Below are 16,357 nucleotides of genomic sequence, written 5' to 3'. Positions count from 1 at the left end.
TTATAAGATCTATACAAGTGATGTACAGTGAAGTTCATAGTATTTAGCAGGCAATGAGTGCAGTAAAATGTATAGAAGCTTCATGTTTGAAGAATGTATAGAATAAGAAATACATTTTGTTCATAAAGTTTCTCAACTGTTACAGTACAGGTTATGAGAAATGTGCAAAATCTTTCAGTACACAACATACACAACTAATTTTTTAAACATTTTTAGTCTTAAAAAAAAAGAAAAGAATCAATCATAAAAATTATTTGGTCACAAAAATTACCATCCAGCATATTTAGATTTACAACCAAAGTGTAATGAAGTGAAAATCTTCAAAGCTGAAACCTTTCTCACTGGCACTGGGAAGATCATTGGTTAGTTATTGCAGAGACAGCACAGATTGCACAAGGTCAATAAAATATCTGAGTGGGAACAGTCTGCTGAGTTCATACAGGTATCTGGATCTGGCTTAGACCAACTAGCACAAACCGGTGGGAAAAAAAAAGACCCCAGAGATGGACACGAAACTTTCTTTTTGTCAAATACACGTAATACAGGACAAAAAAACTGATGTAACTTCTTGTCTCTGGCAGTACTGAGGTGTGTGTTTGAAGTGAGCAAGGTGTTGTGCAACTGACTCAAGTTTTTGCTCCCTCCTGAAAGAGTGGTTTAGCCATACACTTCAAACACGGCATTAAAACATTCAAAAACATATTCATAATGTTTCTTTGCTTTTCTTTGTAGTACTAGCACAACAATTTTTTCCTTTCTTGAATTATAAACCAATCAAAAAGGATTTAAAATTCCCATTCAACTTACTAAGCTCAGTTTTATAATGATGGACTGATGGTGATTAGCTGATACTGCTATTTGAAGTATTGATTCGACTGGCAGCTAATGTTCATATCCCTTCATTTTTTCTGTTGTACTGGGAAAGAAAAAAATATTTATCATTAAAAAAACTATTTGAAAATGTACTTTCACCTTCTAATCCCACATCTTTGAACAGTAAGTGAGTGCAAAATGAATGCACCGATTACAGATTAAATATTAGCCACTGCCATCAGCTATGGAGTCAATGTGCATCCCTAGTAGAAGCAAAAATTTCCTAAATAACACTGCAATTTTACCAGGAAGAAGAAGAAGAAGAAATAAACATTCACTCAGATTTGGCACACAAGTGGAGCAGCTTCAAGGACACAAAAAGGTTAACTACGTCTCTTCTCACGCCCTCCACGTTCTAATGGGAAGGGTCAATAGCCTCTGTGACAATGCCAACGTCAAACACACATTTCAGTTACAACATCTTAACTACTTGCGTCATTTAAAATTTTATTGTTAATGTTGGACCTCACTTGGGCATTTAATCAACTACTGATAGTGGCATTGCACCAAAATGGATTAAACATCAAAATAAATCTGGGAAATACAGCAATATGTGAACTGAAAAACTTCGCGTACAGGTTCAGTCATTGGGTCAGTGTGGATAATTATTAACCCAGTGATACCTAACCCAGTGAAACATGACTGTTTCTTGTGTTTTGACTAAAAATTGAAATTCACATCGGGTTCAGTAGGTCAAAGAGCCAGGTCATCAAATATATAATCTACGAACATTATATCACTCATTATTGTAGTTGAAAAAGAGACATTATTCAGTCCTTTTGGCGATGGCGATTTCCACAAATGCATATTCCACATTTATCGATGCATCTTAGTACATGTACAATGCAGAAACAAAACCATATACCTCATGTCCATTCATCCATGAACCCCTTGCAGCACACACCATATCATAACATAATAAATGAAATAGTAAACCTAAACATGGCATCACCTAAATGTGATACCAACAAAATAACTGCTTGCTGCTTTGGCACAAGTGGCAAATAAATTGTGTAATTTAAAAGAAATCAGCTTATTAGTTTTCTATTTACTTATCTAGATTATTGCCCTCATTTTTTTTAAACATTGGTGGAGCATTAAAAAGAAGTAAAAAAGTAAAACTCTAGTATTGTTAGGAATTATTTCACAGTGTAGGAATTAGGACAAATTTTCAATAAGAAAATTTTAGGCAATATTTTCTTGGACTGAAATTTTTAATTTTCAGACAGAGCAATCAGGTATGGACTTGAGGAAATTATTTCATTCCAGGTGTTTACCCATGCATTCCATGCATTTTTTGGGGGGGGGGTGTCAAGATCTCTGTCTAAATAAATAAATAAATGTGGGTAAATTCCCAGATGATTAAACATCCAACTATTTTGTAGATAATAACTGAAATGAGTAAAGAAAATAAACTGTCTATGTATGCAAGATAATTCATAATTTTATTGGGTGGGTTATATTGGTTGGGTCTGATTATTGGGTGGGGGGGTGGGGGTCATAACACCCCTAACCCCCCTGGAAATTACGCCCCTGCAGCTATCTTCTAATTTGCTTCCAAATTTATCACAAAAGTCAGGAAATTTGTGTTTGCTCAGTTATTTCTTTGTTGTAACACTATATATTTCATACTGTTGGGAATCCTGTTTATTTCCCCTTAAATGCTGCCATATTTGTAAGAAAAATGCTTTTGTGGTTTGAGCAGAAGTATTGAGTACGTGGTTTGCCCCCATGAAAACCTTGCCAAATCTCCTCTGGCAATGCAAAACTTAGTCTGCTCTTTACTCTTGTTTGTGTCGTTTATTGAGTTGAATTATTGAGGTTTGAAGACACAAGACATGTTGGCAATTTAGCAGTTTGTAAATTAACAATCGGGCTTCAGTAGCATGCGGACGAACCATACGCAGCCACAATAACCTGGCATCTCCTGCTAATGCTGGTTACCAGGTTGGTCACACACTGCTATGGGATCGCATCCCATTCTTCAACCAGTATTTGTCACAAATCAGCCAGTCTGGTTGTGCTGGTAACTCTCGCACAAACAGCACGCACAAGTTGATCCCATATGTGTTCATTGGAAATCAACGAACACCATCTTCTCAACTTCCAAACTCTGGAAGGACCCCGTTCAATGTTCAAAAGTAGTGAGTCCATACTTTAACAGGCGATCTGACTGCTGTGGACAGAATCTGGACGCATTACTGAATGTTCCTCCACACTTTCAGGTTTCAGTGCACATGTTACTCACACCAACAATGCAAATGGGCCTTACTGTGAAGGGCAGTCATGATATTGTCCAGCATTTTGTCCTCTGTAGAAGACAGCCTGCAGTTTCGAGGTTCTGACAGGGTGAGGAAATGGTTTTCATGTGGTGTTGTCTTCTTGTGACATGCGCTTCATGGCCTACTTCTGACTTCATCCGTTATATGGAACTTGATCTTTAATTTGGAGAAGGTATTAGAGCTCACTCCAAATAATGCTGCAATTTTATTTTGGACAACATCCCCTTGAAGTTGCTCTTGAAGTTGGCAAGAGCCCTATCCAGATCAGTCAAACGTAGCATGTTTGGAGCACTAACTGGCAGGGTCACTGGTGCTGCTAGTCAGAAGCTCAAAAACAAAGAATCAATAGCAGAATAAGCTGTTTGGCATTGGCAGAGAAGATTTGGCAAGTTTCTCATAGGTGCAACGCAAATACTCAACTCTGCTGCACAACCCACAAATGCATTTCCCTTACAAATGTGGCACCATTTAGGGGGAAACAACAGGCTCTCCAGCAGTATACGATTTATCGCCCAGAAGCATTGCTACAACAAAGAAATAATCAACCAAACTTTTACTTTTTGTGCAAAGTTCTAATGCAGCAAAGGGCTTAAAAGAAAACCAGAAAACAAGACTGAAAAATTGGTTAATGAAACTACAGATCATTATTTTTTCCCCCTTCATATATGATTATGTATTTAATGTCCAAGAGCATTTAAATGTGAATGAAAAAACCTAACCATGCAATATATTTACAATCTTTTATATATATTTAAAATAGCACACCTGTGAGTCATTCAAGTGAATCAAGTTACTTTTTTTCATTAGTTTTTCAGTAAATTTCACAATGAAAACGTCTATATACAGTATATACTCCTGTAGTACTTAAGACCCAAGTGTGTGCATTATACATTCCTGCCTAATAAAGACAAATGTGCAGTGTCTTATTCCATTTAAGTGAAGACAACTCTTAAGCCAATTGATTTTTGGGTGAATTGTCTCTTTAAGCAAATACACTGTACAATTCTGATATGCCAACTATACTGCGTTTGCAAATTTCTGCAAGTGATATATGTAGACGACCTGATAACATTACGGTTAAGTGTATGTAATCCTTCAGAGCTGATAAGTTATCAGTTACATGTACAGTTTTGGTTGACTATTAATGAAAGAGAGATAGTGTTAAAGTGAAACAGACAAATATATGGGGTGCAATTAATCTTTATGAGGGTTTGGATGTGCCTCCTTAAAAGAATGTTATGTCTTCTTATCTGATCAGTAGTCACGTAAAGAAGAAAAAAGGCCCTCTGTGCTCTGTGAACAAAGCTTTGAGGACATGTTAGGGCTTATATCATGATTAGCTCCTAGAAAGGCTAGAGGGGGGCAGGTGAAGACAGGTAAGCAAGTTTGCTATATGTGCAGTTTTCATTTGATGTCAGCAAGCAAATGTGAATTGTGAAAAAAAAAAAAAAACTATTCACAGAGTAGTTATACAATCTTTCATTAAAAAACAAAAAACAAAAACCCAGCATGTCTGATTCATAAATTATAAAACAAGTTACATTCTGGATATTTTTAATTCAGTTTTTCCCATTATGTTTAATAAATACTACTATTTAATACGTTTTTGCCATGGTTTCCAGATTGAACAACTTATTTCACTGTAAACTTTCAGACAGTGTTTAAAGCTGTGCAGCAACTCTAAAGTACACTTCTTTTGATGCACGCGAATAAGCTGCCACTGGTGGAATGTTGTGGTAGCATAACATTGTGTTCAACACATCTGTTTCACTTTTAAAAACTTTTTGCTAGATTTTGTAAAGACTGAACTGAGCTTGCTTATAAAGTTTGTGGATGTGTAAAGTAAGTAAGAGCCCATTAAACTGTGTTGTGAATGTAAAATTGAGTTTAGACTTTATATTGTATCCTTGAATCAAGCTACAGAAGTGTCATAAGTGAGTTAGAGAACTTCAAGGTAAATGGTCAAACCTGTTCTCCTGTAATCTGTTGGGATTAACCTGCTACTTGTTATAGACGAGCTAGCAGCTACCTCAGAAAGAGGGCTAGTAGTGGACTTAGTTGTCACACAACATGAAAAACTCTTCGTTTTTTTTGGGGTTTTTTTGATAAAGATCTACTCTCTAGTGTCAGCATAATCTCCAATACAACACTTATGGGATGTAAAAAGTATTCTTAATATTTATTTGAATGTATAAAAACATTTATTTTATAACAAAACAATTTTTGTTTTAACACAACTTTATGCTCCACAACATTATTCATATTTCTCTTCAGCAAATATCGTTTTGTTACAAAGTAAATGTATTTTTAAAATGATCCCAACTTTAGAAATAGTGCTGCTTTCAATTCAGTGAGAATATATTACTATAAGGGAAAAAGGTGTGTACGTGCTCCTTTACTCAAATATAAATTACCATTTCCTTAAGTCCTTAAGCTGACTGTCCCAGCAGCCCTTGCAGTGTTTGAGGGGACAGCCACAGCATTTCCACAAGGTTGTACTGGCAATAGCCCATCCAGAACCCAAACATCACATCAGTCACATTGTGCCTGCCCAGCATCACTCGACTCAACCCTACCAGGCCCACCCACAGCAGAACGAGGACTCTCAACGGGGCAGCCAGCACGAGGTGAGCCAGCAGGAAGCGGCCACACATGGCGGCACGCGTGGCATGTCCGGAGGGGAAGGAGTAGCGGTCCACAGAAAAGGTGGCGAACATGTCCATACGATTATGTGCTGGCCGACGCCGACGCACCACCGCCTTAACAATGCCAACCAAGATCAGGTCCAGCAGCAGGCCTGCAGGGGAAGAAGATGGAGATATGCTACAATGCATGAAACAACAACAACAACACAGCCACATTAAAACAAACAAACAAATGTGAATGAAGCATGTTGTATGAAGTGTTTACAGTGATCAAGTAGAGTAGAAAAGCACCAGGTAAGAACCAGACCATTGACTATTTAGTCCATTTCAGTGCCAGCAAATCCTCCAGGATCTTGAAGATTAAGCAGATGAATTAAACTTTGTGTTAACCTTTATTTTTTCCTATTAAAAGTGAAAAGTTAACTTGACTTGCAGATTTTTAGACTTGTAGAAGGCCTACAATAATCTGCAATCTGGTAAAGATTGTTGTTGTTTGAACCAGGGTTTTCTTATTGAAAAAAATAAAATAAAATTAACAAAAACCAAAACCTAACTGTTATTTGCACCACAATGATATCACAAAGAATTTCACAGTATGATGAAAGGGAAAGATACAACAGCAGCATTGATTACAGGAATGACTGCAGTTTTTAAGTCGTGTTTCTGCATTGAGAGAATGAAAAGCTTTTGGTCTCCTGGGCTGCAGCACTGAAAAATTAATGCAACACTCAGGTGGCATGAAGCCAATTCGCTTCTACGAATCTAATGAAAGGGCTTCAGCAAAATGAAAACAGAAATGCACATTGCATCCATCATTACTGACAACTACTATGTGGTTACATTATTATCTGCTGCTTTTAAGACCTGAGGTTAATAACCATAGAGAGAAAAGGGTTTAGACGGTTTGCATTATCACACAGCAGCTTGCTGCTTCCCTTTTAAGCTGTTCTTTTGAAGTAAGTGCACTACTTAGCCCCCACATCAGAGTGCTGTGTAAGAGGGAGTCTTGTTCCAAACATGTTTTGATGAAGAGCTGGGATTTTACCAAAACCAATGCTTACTTGCTCTAAACTACTTAAGGTAATACTTCTTAAAGCCTTGTGTTTATTTAATGCTGATATGAACCACAGTAGTTGGTGCTTACTCACTAACATTATGCATTTGGGAGGGTTGGCAAGTAAATATTAAATGAAAGACTATGGGGACATATTGAACTCTTTATTCAATACCCTTGGGGCACATCTCTCTATTGTGGTAGATGAGGTTTAACTAGGGAAGCCCTTATTTAATAGTCTGTTATTTAATGCCCCTTAACATAAAGTTTCTGCCTGATCCAGCTTAAACAGCAGCTTAATTCAGTTTCTGACTTCTCCTTAATATCTGAAAGTGGAAAGCAGGTCATAAAATAGAGAAAATGTCCATCACACTTTGTCATAGGTCAATTTCATATGAAACTATTACTCATATTTTTAGCTTAGAAGCCCATTAAACATTCTGAAACTCTGCATGTTTGTTTTCCTATGATATTACCGAGGTAATACTGCCACCGTACAGCAATAAATGTATAATGTACTGAAGACCACTTTGGCACTTCAGTCAACATTTTACATAGCTATCCAGTTTTCCAGATTAAGACCTATTTCACATAATCTTATACTTTTACCAGTTTTCCAAGCTGTGAAGGAACATCACAAAAGGTGTAACAGGTGACATCTACAGGTGAGAGCCAGCCAATACCAATTACACAAAGATAACCCTATATACTCATTATCTGACGCGTTAAGAGAGGTGGGATCAGCTCTTCTGTTGCTTAAGTGAAGAAATTATGAAAGAAGAACTGTGCAGGACAAATCAGGACCGGGAAGGAGCAAGGAGCTGTGACACCAAACCCAGCTCAGTGGCGCACTGATATGTATTGAGAGGGGGTTTATCTGTGATTACATACGATGCTGGAAGAAGAAGCAACATGAAAGAACACAAAAAGCAGAGTTTTACCCATGAAAAGGTTGAGCATGACTTCTTGTCCTGCAGCACTGTCGCTCTTGTACAGACAGTAGGCGGTACCAGCCAGCCATGGGATACCATGTCCCGATATCTCTAAGAGCTTCATTAAGGGGCGCACACTGCCCCAGGATGAGTCCTCACAGGCACACACTCCCAGCTGCTTGGACAGCCACAGGTCGATGGCCAGCAGGGAGCTGAGCGCTACGCGAATGAGGGAGGGGTTGAGCCGGATACCATCCTCTTCAGGTGGCCCCTGACCGCTCGCGGAGCCCGTGGAGGAGCCGGAGCCCCGGCGCCGAGTGGGGCTTTCAGAGGCTCGAAGGCGGGCCGTGGTCGGGTCGGAGCCCTGGCGCTGGAGCAGGTGTGGCGGTGAAGACCGGTTTAGCGGCTTTGTCAGAGACATGAACTCGTAGCGACCGTTGGAGCTCCCGAGCACCGGGCTTCCTCCGCTGCGACCGGGGTTTTTCGCTTTAGGAGAGGGCATGGTGTCCGTTGACTCACCGGCGTAGACGGGTATGTGTAGTGTAGATGCACAGCAGCGGTAAATTTTCTGCAGTGCTGTCCCGGTTGTCGCTTCTTTAGCTCATCTGTTGTACGTTTCACAATTCTTATCACGTCCAGGAAAAGATGAGCCGTGACGCCATATTTGTTGTTCTTCTCGCAAAGTATCCTGGGAAGCTGTGTTTTCGAAACTATTTTATTCCCTTAGCGAAGTTATCGCGACTAAAATTGTGTAGAAATTGTGTATTTTCAAAATAAATAAACAAATAATTGAATAAATACATGTATAAAATTGAGTAGTTTTAAGTTTGCATGTATTTGATTTCTATAAAACTGAGTTAGTACGGTTTAATATTTGCAATCTTTTTTATCTTTTGTTTTTAAGTCTATTTATTTTTTTAGAGTACGTTCGTTTAATTCATTTTCAATAAAAAGGATTTTTTTATAGCAAACTGACAAGGCCTAAAATTTATGACGAGTTCTCCATATTTTAATGAATTAATTTATTAATTTTGGTCTTCGTTTTTACATTAGCAATATATCTTTCTTACACTTTGCACATTATTTTTTGAAAAGTTTTTAATTATTTTTTCTAATACGTTTGCGTCGTTATTCTCTGTTTGTTTCGATAGTTAATGTCGAAAGATGTCGGAAAAAACCCACGTGTTTTAGGACTCTTCTCTGGTTGGTCGGTGAGCTACGCGGGACCGAATGGATCCGCCTCTATCCGGATCCATTGACATATTGCGCAGTGGGGTCAGCATTTTGCTCCTGTCCGTTATCTCTGGTGTTTGAGCTGAACAGGAGAGTCGAGCATGCCTGGACTTCTGTTGGGAGACGAATTCCCAAATTTCGAGGCCGACACCAGCATCGGCAGGATCAAGTTTCACGACTTCCTGGGCAACTCGTGAGTGTCATCTTGCAGCATACAGACGTCGCACTGTAACTTGTTTTAAGTGGGTTTTGGTAATAATGCTGCAACAGTGCAGCTTATTGCGTGCTCAGTCAGTTACCATCCCTTCGCGATTCCTCTCGATTAAAAGCTTTAGCAGATTTTTCCCAGATCTAACTCGCCAGTTATGGTGGCTGACATAGACGGCGTTACGCAAGCGTGACCTATTGGTTTAGAGACACTTGTAGTTTGTTAACTACACAAACAAAAACTTAGTTAACAGTCTTAACTACACGCTGTTAACAGGTAAACTGTTAGACAATAAAATCGACTACAAGAAGCAGTTCATTAGATACTGGAGGTGTAAACTGTGAAACGGTTGTGTGCGTGGCTGTTTGTTTTCCCTCTAGTCTGTTCTCCACTGAGGTTTAATTGCACTCCTTGTTGTGTGCCTATTGTTGAACTTGGCAGTGCACACATCCTTCAAACATCCAACAATAATAGGCTCGATTGGTTAAAAGAGCAGAGAAAAAAAGAGCACTGTGTGCATGTATAATATTTAACACACCCCCACACACAGCTCGAGGTGAAATGTGGAAATGCACATTTTGCTGTGAGGTGTCCCAATAACATGATGCAACGTCCTTTGGGTATTCTTTCCCCCACTCTTCTCTCCTCCCCATAAAAAACGATGTGCTTTAAACAGGAACACTTTTCAACACTACTTAAATATCTGGGGTGTTTTTTTTCCTTTTGGAAAAACTGAAACATGTAGTTGTTAGCTGATTTGTAAATGCCCAAAAAAATAATTTGCAATGATTTATGGCAAACCATTCAAAATTCAGGCTTCTCCTATATGCAGTTTTATATCCCTACAAATCAAATGCCTTGCAGTTTTTGCCAGAGAAAGCAGAATATTTGGGAATAAAAAAGAATGAAAACAGTCATTCTGCTATCCTAAAGTTTTGGCACACATTGCGTTATCAAGAGTATAACTGGATCAGATAATTCCAGCTTTCATCAACTTGAGAACACCACCCAGTTTTGGTGACTGCATAATAACTTCCTTATTTTTCCCTCCTCGGAAATGTTGGACTGTGTGAGGCAGCCATCTGTTCAAACCGTTTCAAGCATTTCCTTGTGCCTTTCCCCCCTCATTTGGATTTTTTCCCCCCCTACCAGTTCAAATTCTAATCCCAAGAGGTGAACAAACTTTGTTCAGCCTCATTTGAAGCCTGGTAGTCGTAGGATATTTAGCCAAAAACATCAAAGAAGCAAACAAAAAACCCAAACTGGTTTAGTCACCCAATAATCAGCTGATCATAATGCTTCTAAACCATGTGATGAGGGGTCACAACAGACTGAAGGGCAAATCCATCCAAGTCATGGCAGACCCCAAACTCACATGATTCCAAAGCTACTTTAAAAAGACCAACAGGTAACTCCTTAGTAGATTTAAAGTCTTGTTCTCTCTGTCATACTCACAGATGCCTGTTGCTTTAGCCTGTGTTTGGAAATTACTCTCCTCCTTTTGTTCCCCTTTCTCTGCTATTTCATCCTCCTTTTTTTTTCTTTCTTTTTTTTTTATTTCGGCTCCTACTCTTTAATTATCTTTTTCTTTCAGAATATTTCTCAGTATCAGTTTGTAAAGCATGTTGGAAGCACAAGGTGGTGAAAGCATGAAAACTTGCTTATTGTTTTACAAGTCTCTTCAGCTTGTGGTTACCATGAACTTGTGACTTGTTATTTGTAACACACCCTGTCTATAAAGATTTGAATTGCACACGATGACTGTTATAAAGATGATCGAACACATCGGAACTTTTTATTTTAACATTTTATTTTTACTTTTAATTGATGCTCCAAACAGAGGCCTTGTTGAGTTGGAACAATGTCTCTTTTCCCCTGCAGATGGGGTATCCTGTTCTCCCACCCGAGGGACTTCACTCCTGTATGCACCACTGAGCTCGCCCGTGCTGCCAAGATCAGCAATGAGTTCAAGAAACGAGGCGTAAAGATGATTGCCTTGTCCATTGACAGTGTTGCTGATCACAACAGCTGGAGCAAGGTTAGGAATGCACAAGCACAAACTGTATAAGAACTTTTTTTTCCCTTTAAGTTCTTCAGGACACCCTTGCTGAAAAGTACATATTATTGAGATATTGACCATTATCTTCAAACTCAACCTGGTATTATCAGGTTATACAATCTATCCTAAGCTTAATTTCTTCACATTTCCAGAGATAATAATTGTCTAATGTCCGTGGCCTGGGAAGATCTGGTTCTGTCTGCTCCGTTGGGAGAAAAAAAACCCTGTTTATCTTAACTTTAGTGCTCCTACATGTCTGGTCTAAGAGTGATTAAGTAATTTAGCCTTCAAGTCCCAACTCGAGTTAAGTTTCCAGTAAGAAGCACATACAGTAGGTTAAGTGCTGCAAATAGTATATAGAAACATGCACCTCATCAGAAGCACTAAATGGTAGTTATTTTCAAAACCAGCAAGGGGTGTAATGAAATAGTTTTGCATGGCAAGAAAGAAGGAATATGAAAGTAAATTTACAACCTTCAACTGGAACTAAAGTATGAAAATGATATTAAGTGTAAAATACACTGAGGAAGAAATAATGTTTATTATAATGATTACTTACTTAATTATTGTCTCTTTCTTGTTTTTCTTGTTTCTGTTGTAGTGTATATTATTATTATTGTTATCACACTTTTTTAATGTGGACTTTACTGCAGCTGTTATTTGTACATTACTTTGAGTGTAAGGAATCATAGCTGATCCTGGTCAAGCAAAAAGCACCAAACTTTTATAATAGTCAACAAAATGTTTCTCTGAGTGGATCAGAGCTGTGCTGCTTTTTCTTTTTCTTTAAATCTGTGAAATCTTCTACTTAAAATAATCTGCAGTATTAAGTATTTATAATAGAGTATAATAGAGTAGAGCACTTTGGTCACCAGCCGTGGTTTTACCTTTTTACTTTATAAAAATACAGATTTAATTTTGACTTAAATATATAATTCTACATATCATTTAAACTTTTTTACCAATGTAAACTATTTTTAATGTATTTTGTTTGTCAAAGAAAGTTAAACTATTATGGATTCTTTTTCTTCTTCTACTTCTACTTCTTCTTCTACCACGTTTATTCTTCAAATTAACAATGATAGTACTACAGGCGAATATACTTATGGCCTTTATAAAACATGCTGCTGTTCCTTATCCAGTAGTTAAAGATTACATGCCGAGGATCTGTGATCACTCATCAAACCTGTGCTGCAATAGTGGAGAGATGGCTGCCAGGAGGGACACAATTATTAACAGAGGATGAAATGTGAACTAACAACCATTTAAAAAGCTGACTTTATCTCTTGTCTCCGAACAGGATGTGATGGCTGTTAGCAAAAACGCTGATACTGACCTGCCTTTCCCCATCATTGCTGATGACAAGAGGGAGCTGTCAGTCCTGATGGGTATGCTGGACCCAGATGAGAAAGACAAAGATGGCATGCCCCTCACGGCTCGCTGTGTGAGAAACCCATTCACTTTTTATTTTCTTCAATAAATAAAAGTAAAAAAATAGCACTATAATTGTGAAAGAACAGACAACAATTAGATGCATATTTTTGCATATTTTTATTTTGCAATAAGATCTGCACTGACTTGCATGCTTGTGAAATGTTTTGGCTTTATACTTGCTGTTTTAATTACCCACCATACCTGGTAGTTAATACTTGAAAAAAAGTATTGATTTTTACAGTTAAACAGAAATGTACACTTGCTGGCCACTCTGTTAGCCACACCTTGCTAGTCCCGGGCAATGTTCAGATTCAATAAGGTGCTGGAAACATTCCTCAGAGGTTTTTGGTCCGTGTTGACACGATCGCATTACACAGTTGCTGTAGATTTGTCAGCTGCACATTTATGATGCGACGCTTCCATTCCACCACATCCCGAAGGTGCTTCATTGGTTTGAGATCTGGTGACTGAGAGGGCCATTGGTGGATAGCAATGAGTCATTGGTGGATAGTGAACTCATTTTCATGTTCAAGAAACCAGTTTGAGATCATTTGAGATTTGAGACATGACACAAATGTCAAAGTTGACCATACTATCCAAATCTCACTGCCGAAATTTAGATTTATCAGATCCAGTATTGTCTTTCCTTTTTGTTGTCCTGTTTTGGTGTGTGAACTGTAGCCTCAGTTAGGGCTGTGCGATATGACCAAAATCTCATATCCCGATATAAGAATTCTATCGTCTAATAACGATATAAATCACAAAAATGTAACATTTTCTGTAAATTCTGTGAATCTCGGGCAGCTCGTCTTGCGGGAAGTGTTTCCAGCTGCGCGTCATGTAGCTGGAGTCGAGTGTTTTAATTAACCGATGCATGAAACTATACATTTTTAGACATAAGTTGTAACGGCCGCCGTTTTCTTTGTGAGTAATTATTACACAGCGTGCTGCGAGGAAAAGCCTGTTCTAACGTTTGAGTCTAAGGTTTATTTTTTAGCACCTGGCGGCTCTTTTTTTAATTCTCATCCGTAAATAATCTGCTCTTTCACGTGATTCAGTTTATTTTGAAAAGTCTCAACAGGATCTTGAGCTTTATTGTGAAAGGTTTATGTGGAACATAAACAAGCGGACACGCGATGCTGTTACTGTCGTTGTTGCTAACCACGCTTGTCCTTCCCTAGTGTGGTTATATTAAATATAAGAGAAAGAGAGAACTTTAAGAAATTAATATAGCCATCAAAATGATGAAAAAATATTGCCGTAAACTGTTTATTTTGCGACACCACGAAACAAACGATAGCGTAAAATGAAACGATAGACGTTTTTATATGGTCATCTGATATATATTGTTATATCGAACAGCCCTAGCCTCAGTGTCCTGTTCTAACCTGACTGGTGTGTCATTGTTGATGACCTGTGGCATCAACAAGGCACCTTTCACACAGAGAACTACTGCTCACAGTTTTTAAAAATGTTTTTCTTTTTTTTCTTTTTTTAAACATTCTCAACATTTTCTGAAATGCTCAGAGAGCCCACATGGCAAAAACAACAATGTTCACTTAAATCCCCTTTTCTTCTTCATTGAACTTCAGACATACCTAACAAGGTGGCCAGTTATTTAATTATTTTAATTCAGTTAGTAAGGAAACCCTTTTTACCGTTTTAGCATTTTTGGACATATTGAATTTTTTAAAATCTAAAACACAGAGTATATCCAGAGTGTTGTGGTTAAGGAGTGTTATCTCGTTCCACTTTAGGTGTTTGTGATCGGCCCTGACAAGAAGCTGAAGTTGTCCATCCTATACCCTGCAACTACAGGAAGAAACTTTGATGAGCTGCTCAGAGTTATTGACTCTCTGCAGCTGACTGCACAGAAGAAGGTTGCCACACCAGTTGACTGGAAGGTACGTAGTGAAGGCATCAGTCAGCAAGCGAGGTCATCAACAGAGAACAAGAACTGATGTAACGCCACCTGCGCAGCTACTGAGCAGCAGCTCTTAATAAGTTATCCATGCCAAGTGTGCATAATTGAACTAGACTGCAAATGGCAAATAATGTTGTTATTATTACAAATGTAAAAACTCACATTCAGTATCTGGTAAATATCGTCCTGGGACCCAGCCTGTTCATTTTATTATTATTATTATTATTTTTTCCATTGAAATTTTTTTCCAACTAAGACTATAGCAGTCTGTCATATTATAAAACATTAGTGTTTTATAGAAATGATTTAAATAGTTGGGAAATATTCACTTTTTGCTAATAAAGACTCATAAAGTGCTTTTAAGTTCTATTAAATATGGGCCTGCAGTGAGTAGACAATTGGCCTAGCACTAAGGCTGAATGCAGAATGGTTCTTTCCAAGCTAGCTGACTCAAAATCCACCAATAGCATGTTACGTCTTGTTTTTTGGGGGGTCAGTTTTAAATTTGTGTTAAACTTTTCTTGGTCTGAAGCACCAACCATTTTTAAGGTCGGCTAACTGCCTCCTAAATTTCATTTAACATTTTAGGTTTATTCCTAAAAAGTGGTTTATTGGGGGAATGTCGTATGATGAAATAGTAAAGGCGTATACCCTGTGTCTAAAATACCCTTACATGTTTTTCAGCCCGGTGACAAAGTCATGGTCATTCCCTCGCTCTCAGATGCTGAAGCTGCGTCTCTGTTTCCTAATGGTGTGACAACTGAAGAAGTGCCTTCTGGAAAGAAATACCTGCGCTACACCCACATCTGAAAGCACATTACTCTTTGACCTGGAAATCTTTGGTTAATAATTCACATAAATCGGTGCACGTACCCAGTTAGGTGACTTGTATTTTCAGTCATGCAACATTTCCAACACTGAAGCAGAAATGCCTTATCCCCAAACTACTTATCCCCAAATAAACACATTTTTCACATTTGTTTTGTGCTTTCTGAGACTTTCCCTTTTTGTACAATTTTTCAACAGTTTTAAACAAGGTCCTCATGTGTAATTTGCCACTAGGTGTCCTCCTACAACCTGGCATGGAAATATTACCATGCTACCTTTGCTGCAGTAGTGCTTTCTGTCAGTAGGTGGCAGTATGTGTTAAATGGAATCCTCGCTGAGCTATTGGCAAAAGAACCAACTTGTTCTCAACAACTGCAGTGATAGGGAGTGGTACCACATGTAATGAAATGACTACTTGTATTTTCACACATTAAAAAGATGATAGAGGACACTGGTAGTAAAGGTGAGCTCTACTTTCAGTAATGTTGTATTTCTCATAATATGCAGACTTTCAAAACCTTCTCACGCTTTTCTGTTTTCGTTGCGCTGCCTCAGCTTGCAGATTATGCATAATTATGTATTTAATGTACCAATGAGCATTATGCTACTGGAATATGTTTTTAATTAAGCTAAATCTTTTACTATTTATCTGATTGTATTTTAGTTCATAAAACCACATTTAGAATTATGAAGCAGAAACCTTGCTAGATAATGGATTTGTGATTTCCAGCCACAAAGAGTAACATTAAAAGATGTGGGATTGAGGCACTTCACTTTTCAGAGTTTCAGGTTTTTAGCAGTACTTCCAAAGAGCTACCCGCCCCTCCCTACACTCCATGTAGAGGTGTGGTGATGGCGTAATTAGCACTGTTGCCTCACAGCAAG

General features: G+C 38.2%; 2 protein-coding genes across 2 annotated transcripts; one reads left to right on the top strand and one right to left on the bottom strand.

Moving 5' to 3' along the window:
* Positions 1 to 2,573: 2,573 nt before the first annotated feature.
* Positions 2,574 to 8,457, bottom strand: plpp6 (phospholipid phosphatase 6). The gene is made up of 2 exons (XM_005732208.2): positions 7,796 to 8,457; positions 2,574 to 5,952 (listed from the first exon to the last, which is right to left on the bottom strand). The coding sequence occupies exons 1-2, from the start codon at positions 8,286 to 8,288 to the stop codon at positions 5,585 to 5,587; spliced, it is 861 nt and encodes a 286-aa protein (XP_005732265.1). The 5' UTR covers positions 8,289 to 8,457; the 3' UTR covers positions 2,574 to 5,584.
* Positions 8,458 to 8,955: 498 nt separating this feature from the next.
* Positions 8,956 to 15,624, top strand: prdx6 (peroxiredoxin 6). The gene is made up of 5 exons (XM_005732207.2): positions 8,956 to 9,212; positions 11,109 to 11,265; positions 12,587 to 12,730; positions 14,478 to 14,624; positions 15,329 to 15,624. The coding sequence occupies exons 1-5, from the start codon at positions 9,121 to 9,123 to the stop codon at positions 15,452 to 15,454; spliced, it is 666 nt and encodes a 221-aa protein (XP_005732264.1). The 5' UTR covers positions 8,956 to 9,120; the 3' UTR covers positions 15,455 to 15,624.
* The last annotated feature ends 733 nt before the right edge of the window (positions 15,625 to 16,357 follow it).

Source organism: Pundamilia nyererei, unplaced genomic scaffold, assembly GCF_000239375.1.
Source record: "Pundamilia nyererei isolate P.nyererei 1_Seehausen unplaced genomic scaffold, PunNye1.0 scaffold00046, whole genome shotgun sequence".
Lineage (NCBI taxonomy): Eukaryota > Metazoa > Chordata > Actinopteri > Cichliformes > Cichlidae > Pundamilia > Pundamilia nyererei.
Note: the sequence above shows the minus strand (reverse complement) of the source record. Positions and strands in the feature narration are given on the sequence as shown.

Excerpts from the sequence above, each read along its gene's own strand:
- plpp6 (XM_005732208.2), bottom strand. The coding sequence starts at position 8,288 with ATGCCCTCTCCTAAAGCGAAAAACCCCGGTCGCAGCGGAGGAAGCCCG. Across the intron at positions 5,953-7,795 it reads CATGCTCAACCTTTTCATGG|GCCTGCTGCTGGACCTGATC; the intron begins GTAAAACTCTGC and ends CTTCCCCTGCAG.
- prdx6 (XM_005732207.2), top strand. The coding sequence starts at position 9,121 with ATGCCTGGACTTCTGTTGGGAGACGAATTCCCAAATTTCGAGGCCGAC. Across the intron at positions 9,213-11,108 it reads CACGACTTCCTGGGCAACTC|ATGGGGTATCCTGTTCTCCC; the intron begins GTGAGTGTCATC and ends TTTCCCCTGCAG. Across the intron at positions 12,731-14,477 it reads TGCCCCTCACGGCTCGCTGT|GTGTTTGTGATCGGCCCTGA; the intron begins GTGAGAAACCCA and ends GTTCCACTTTAG.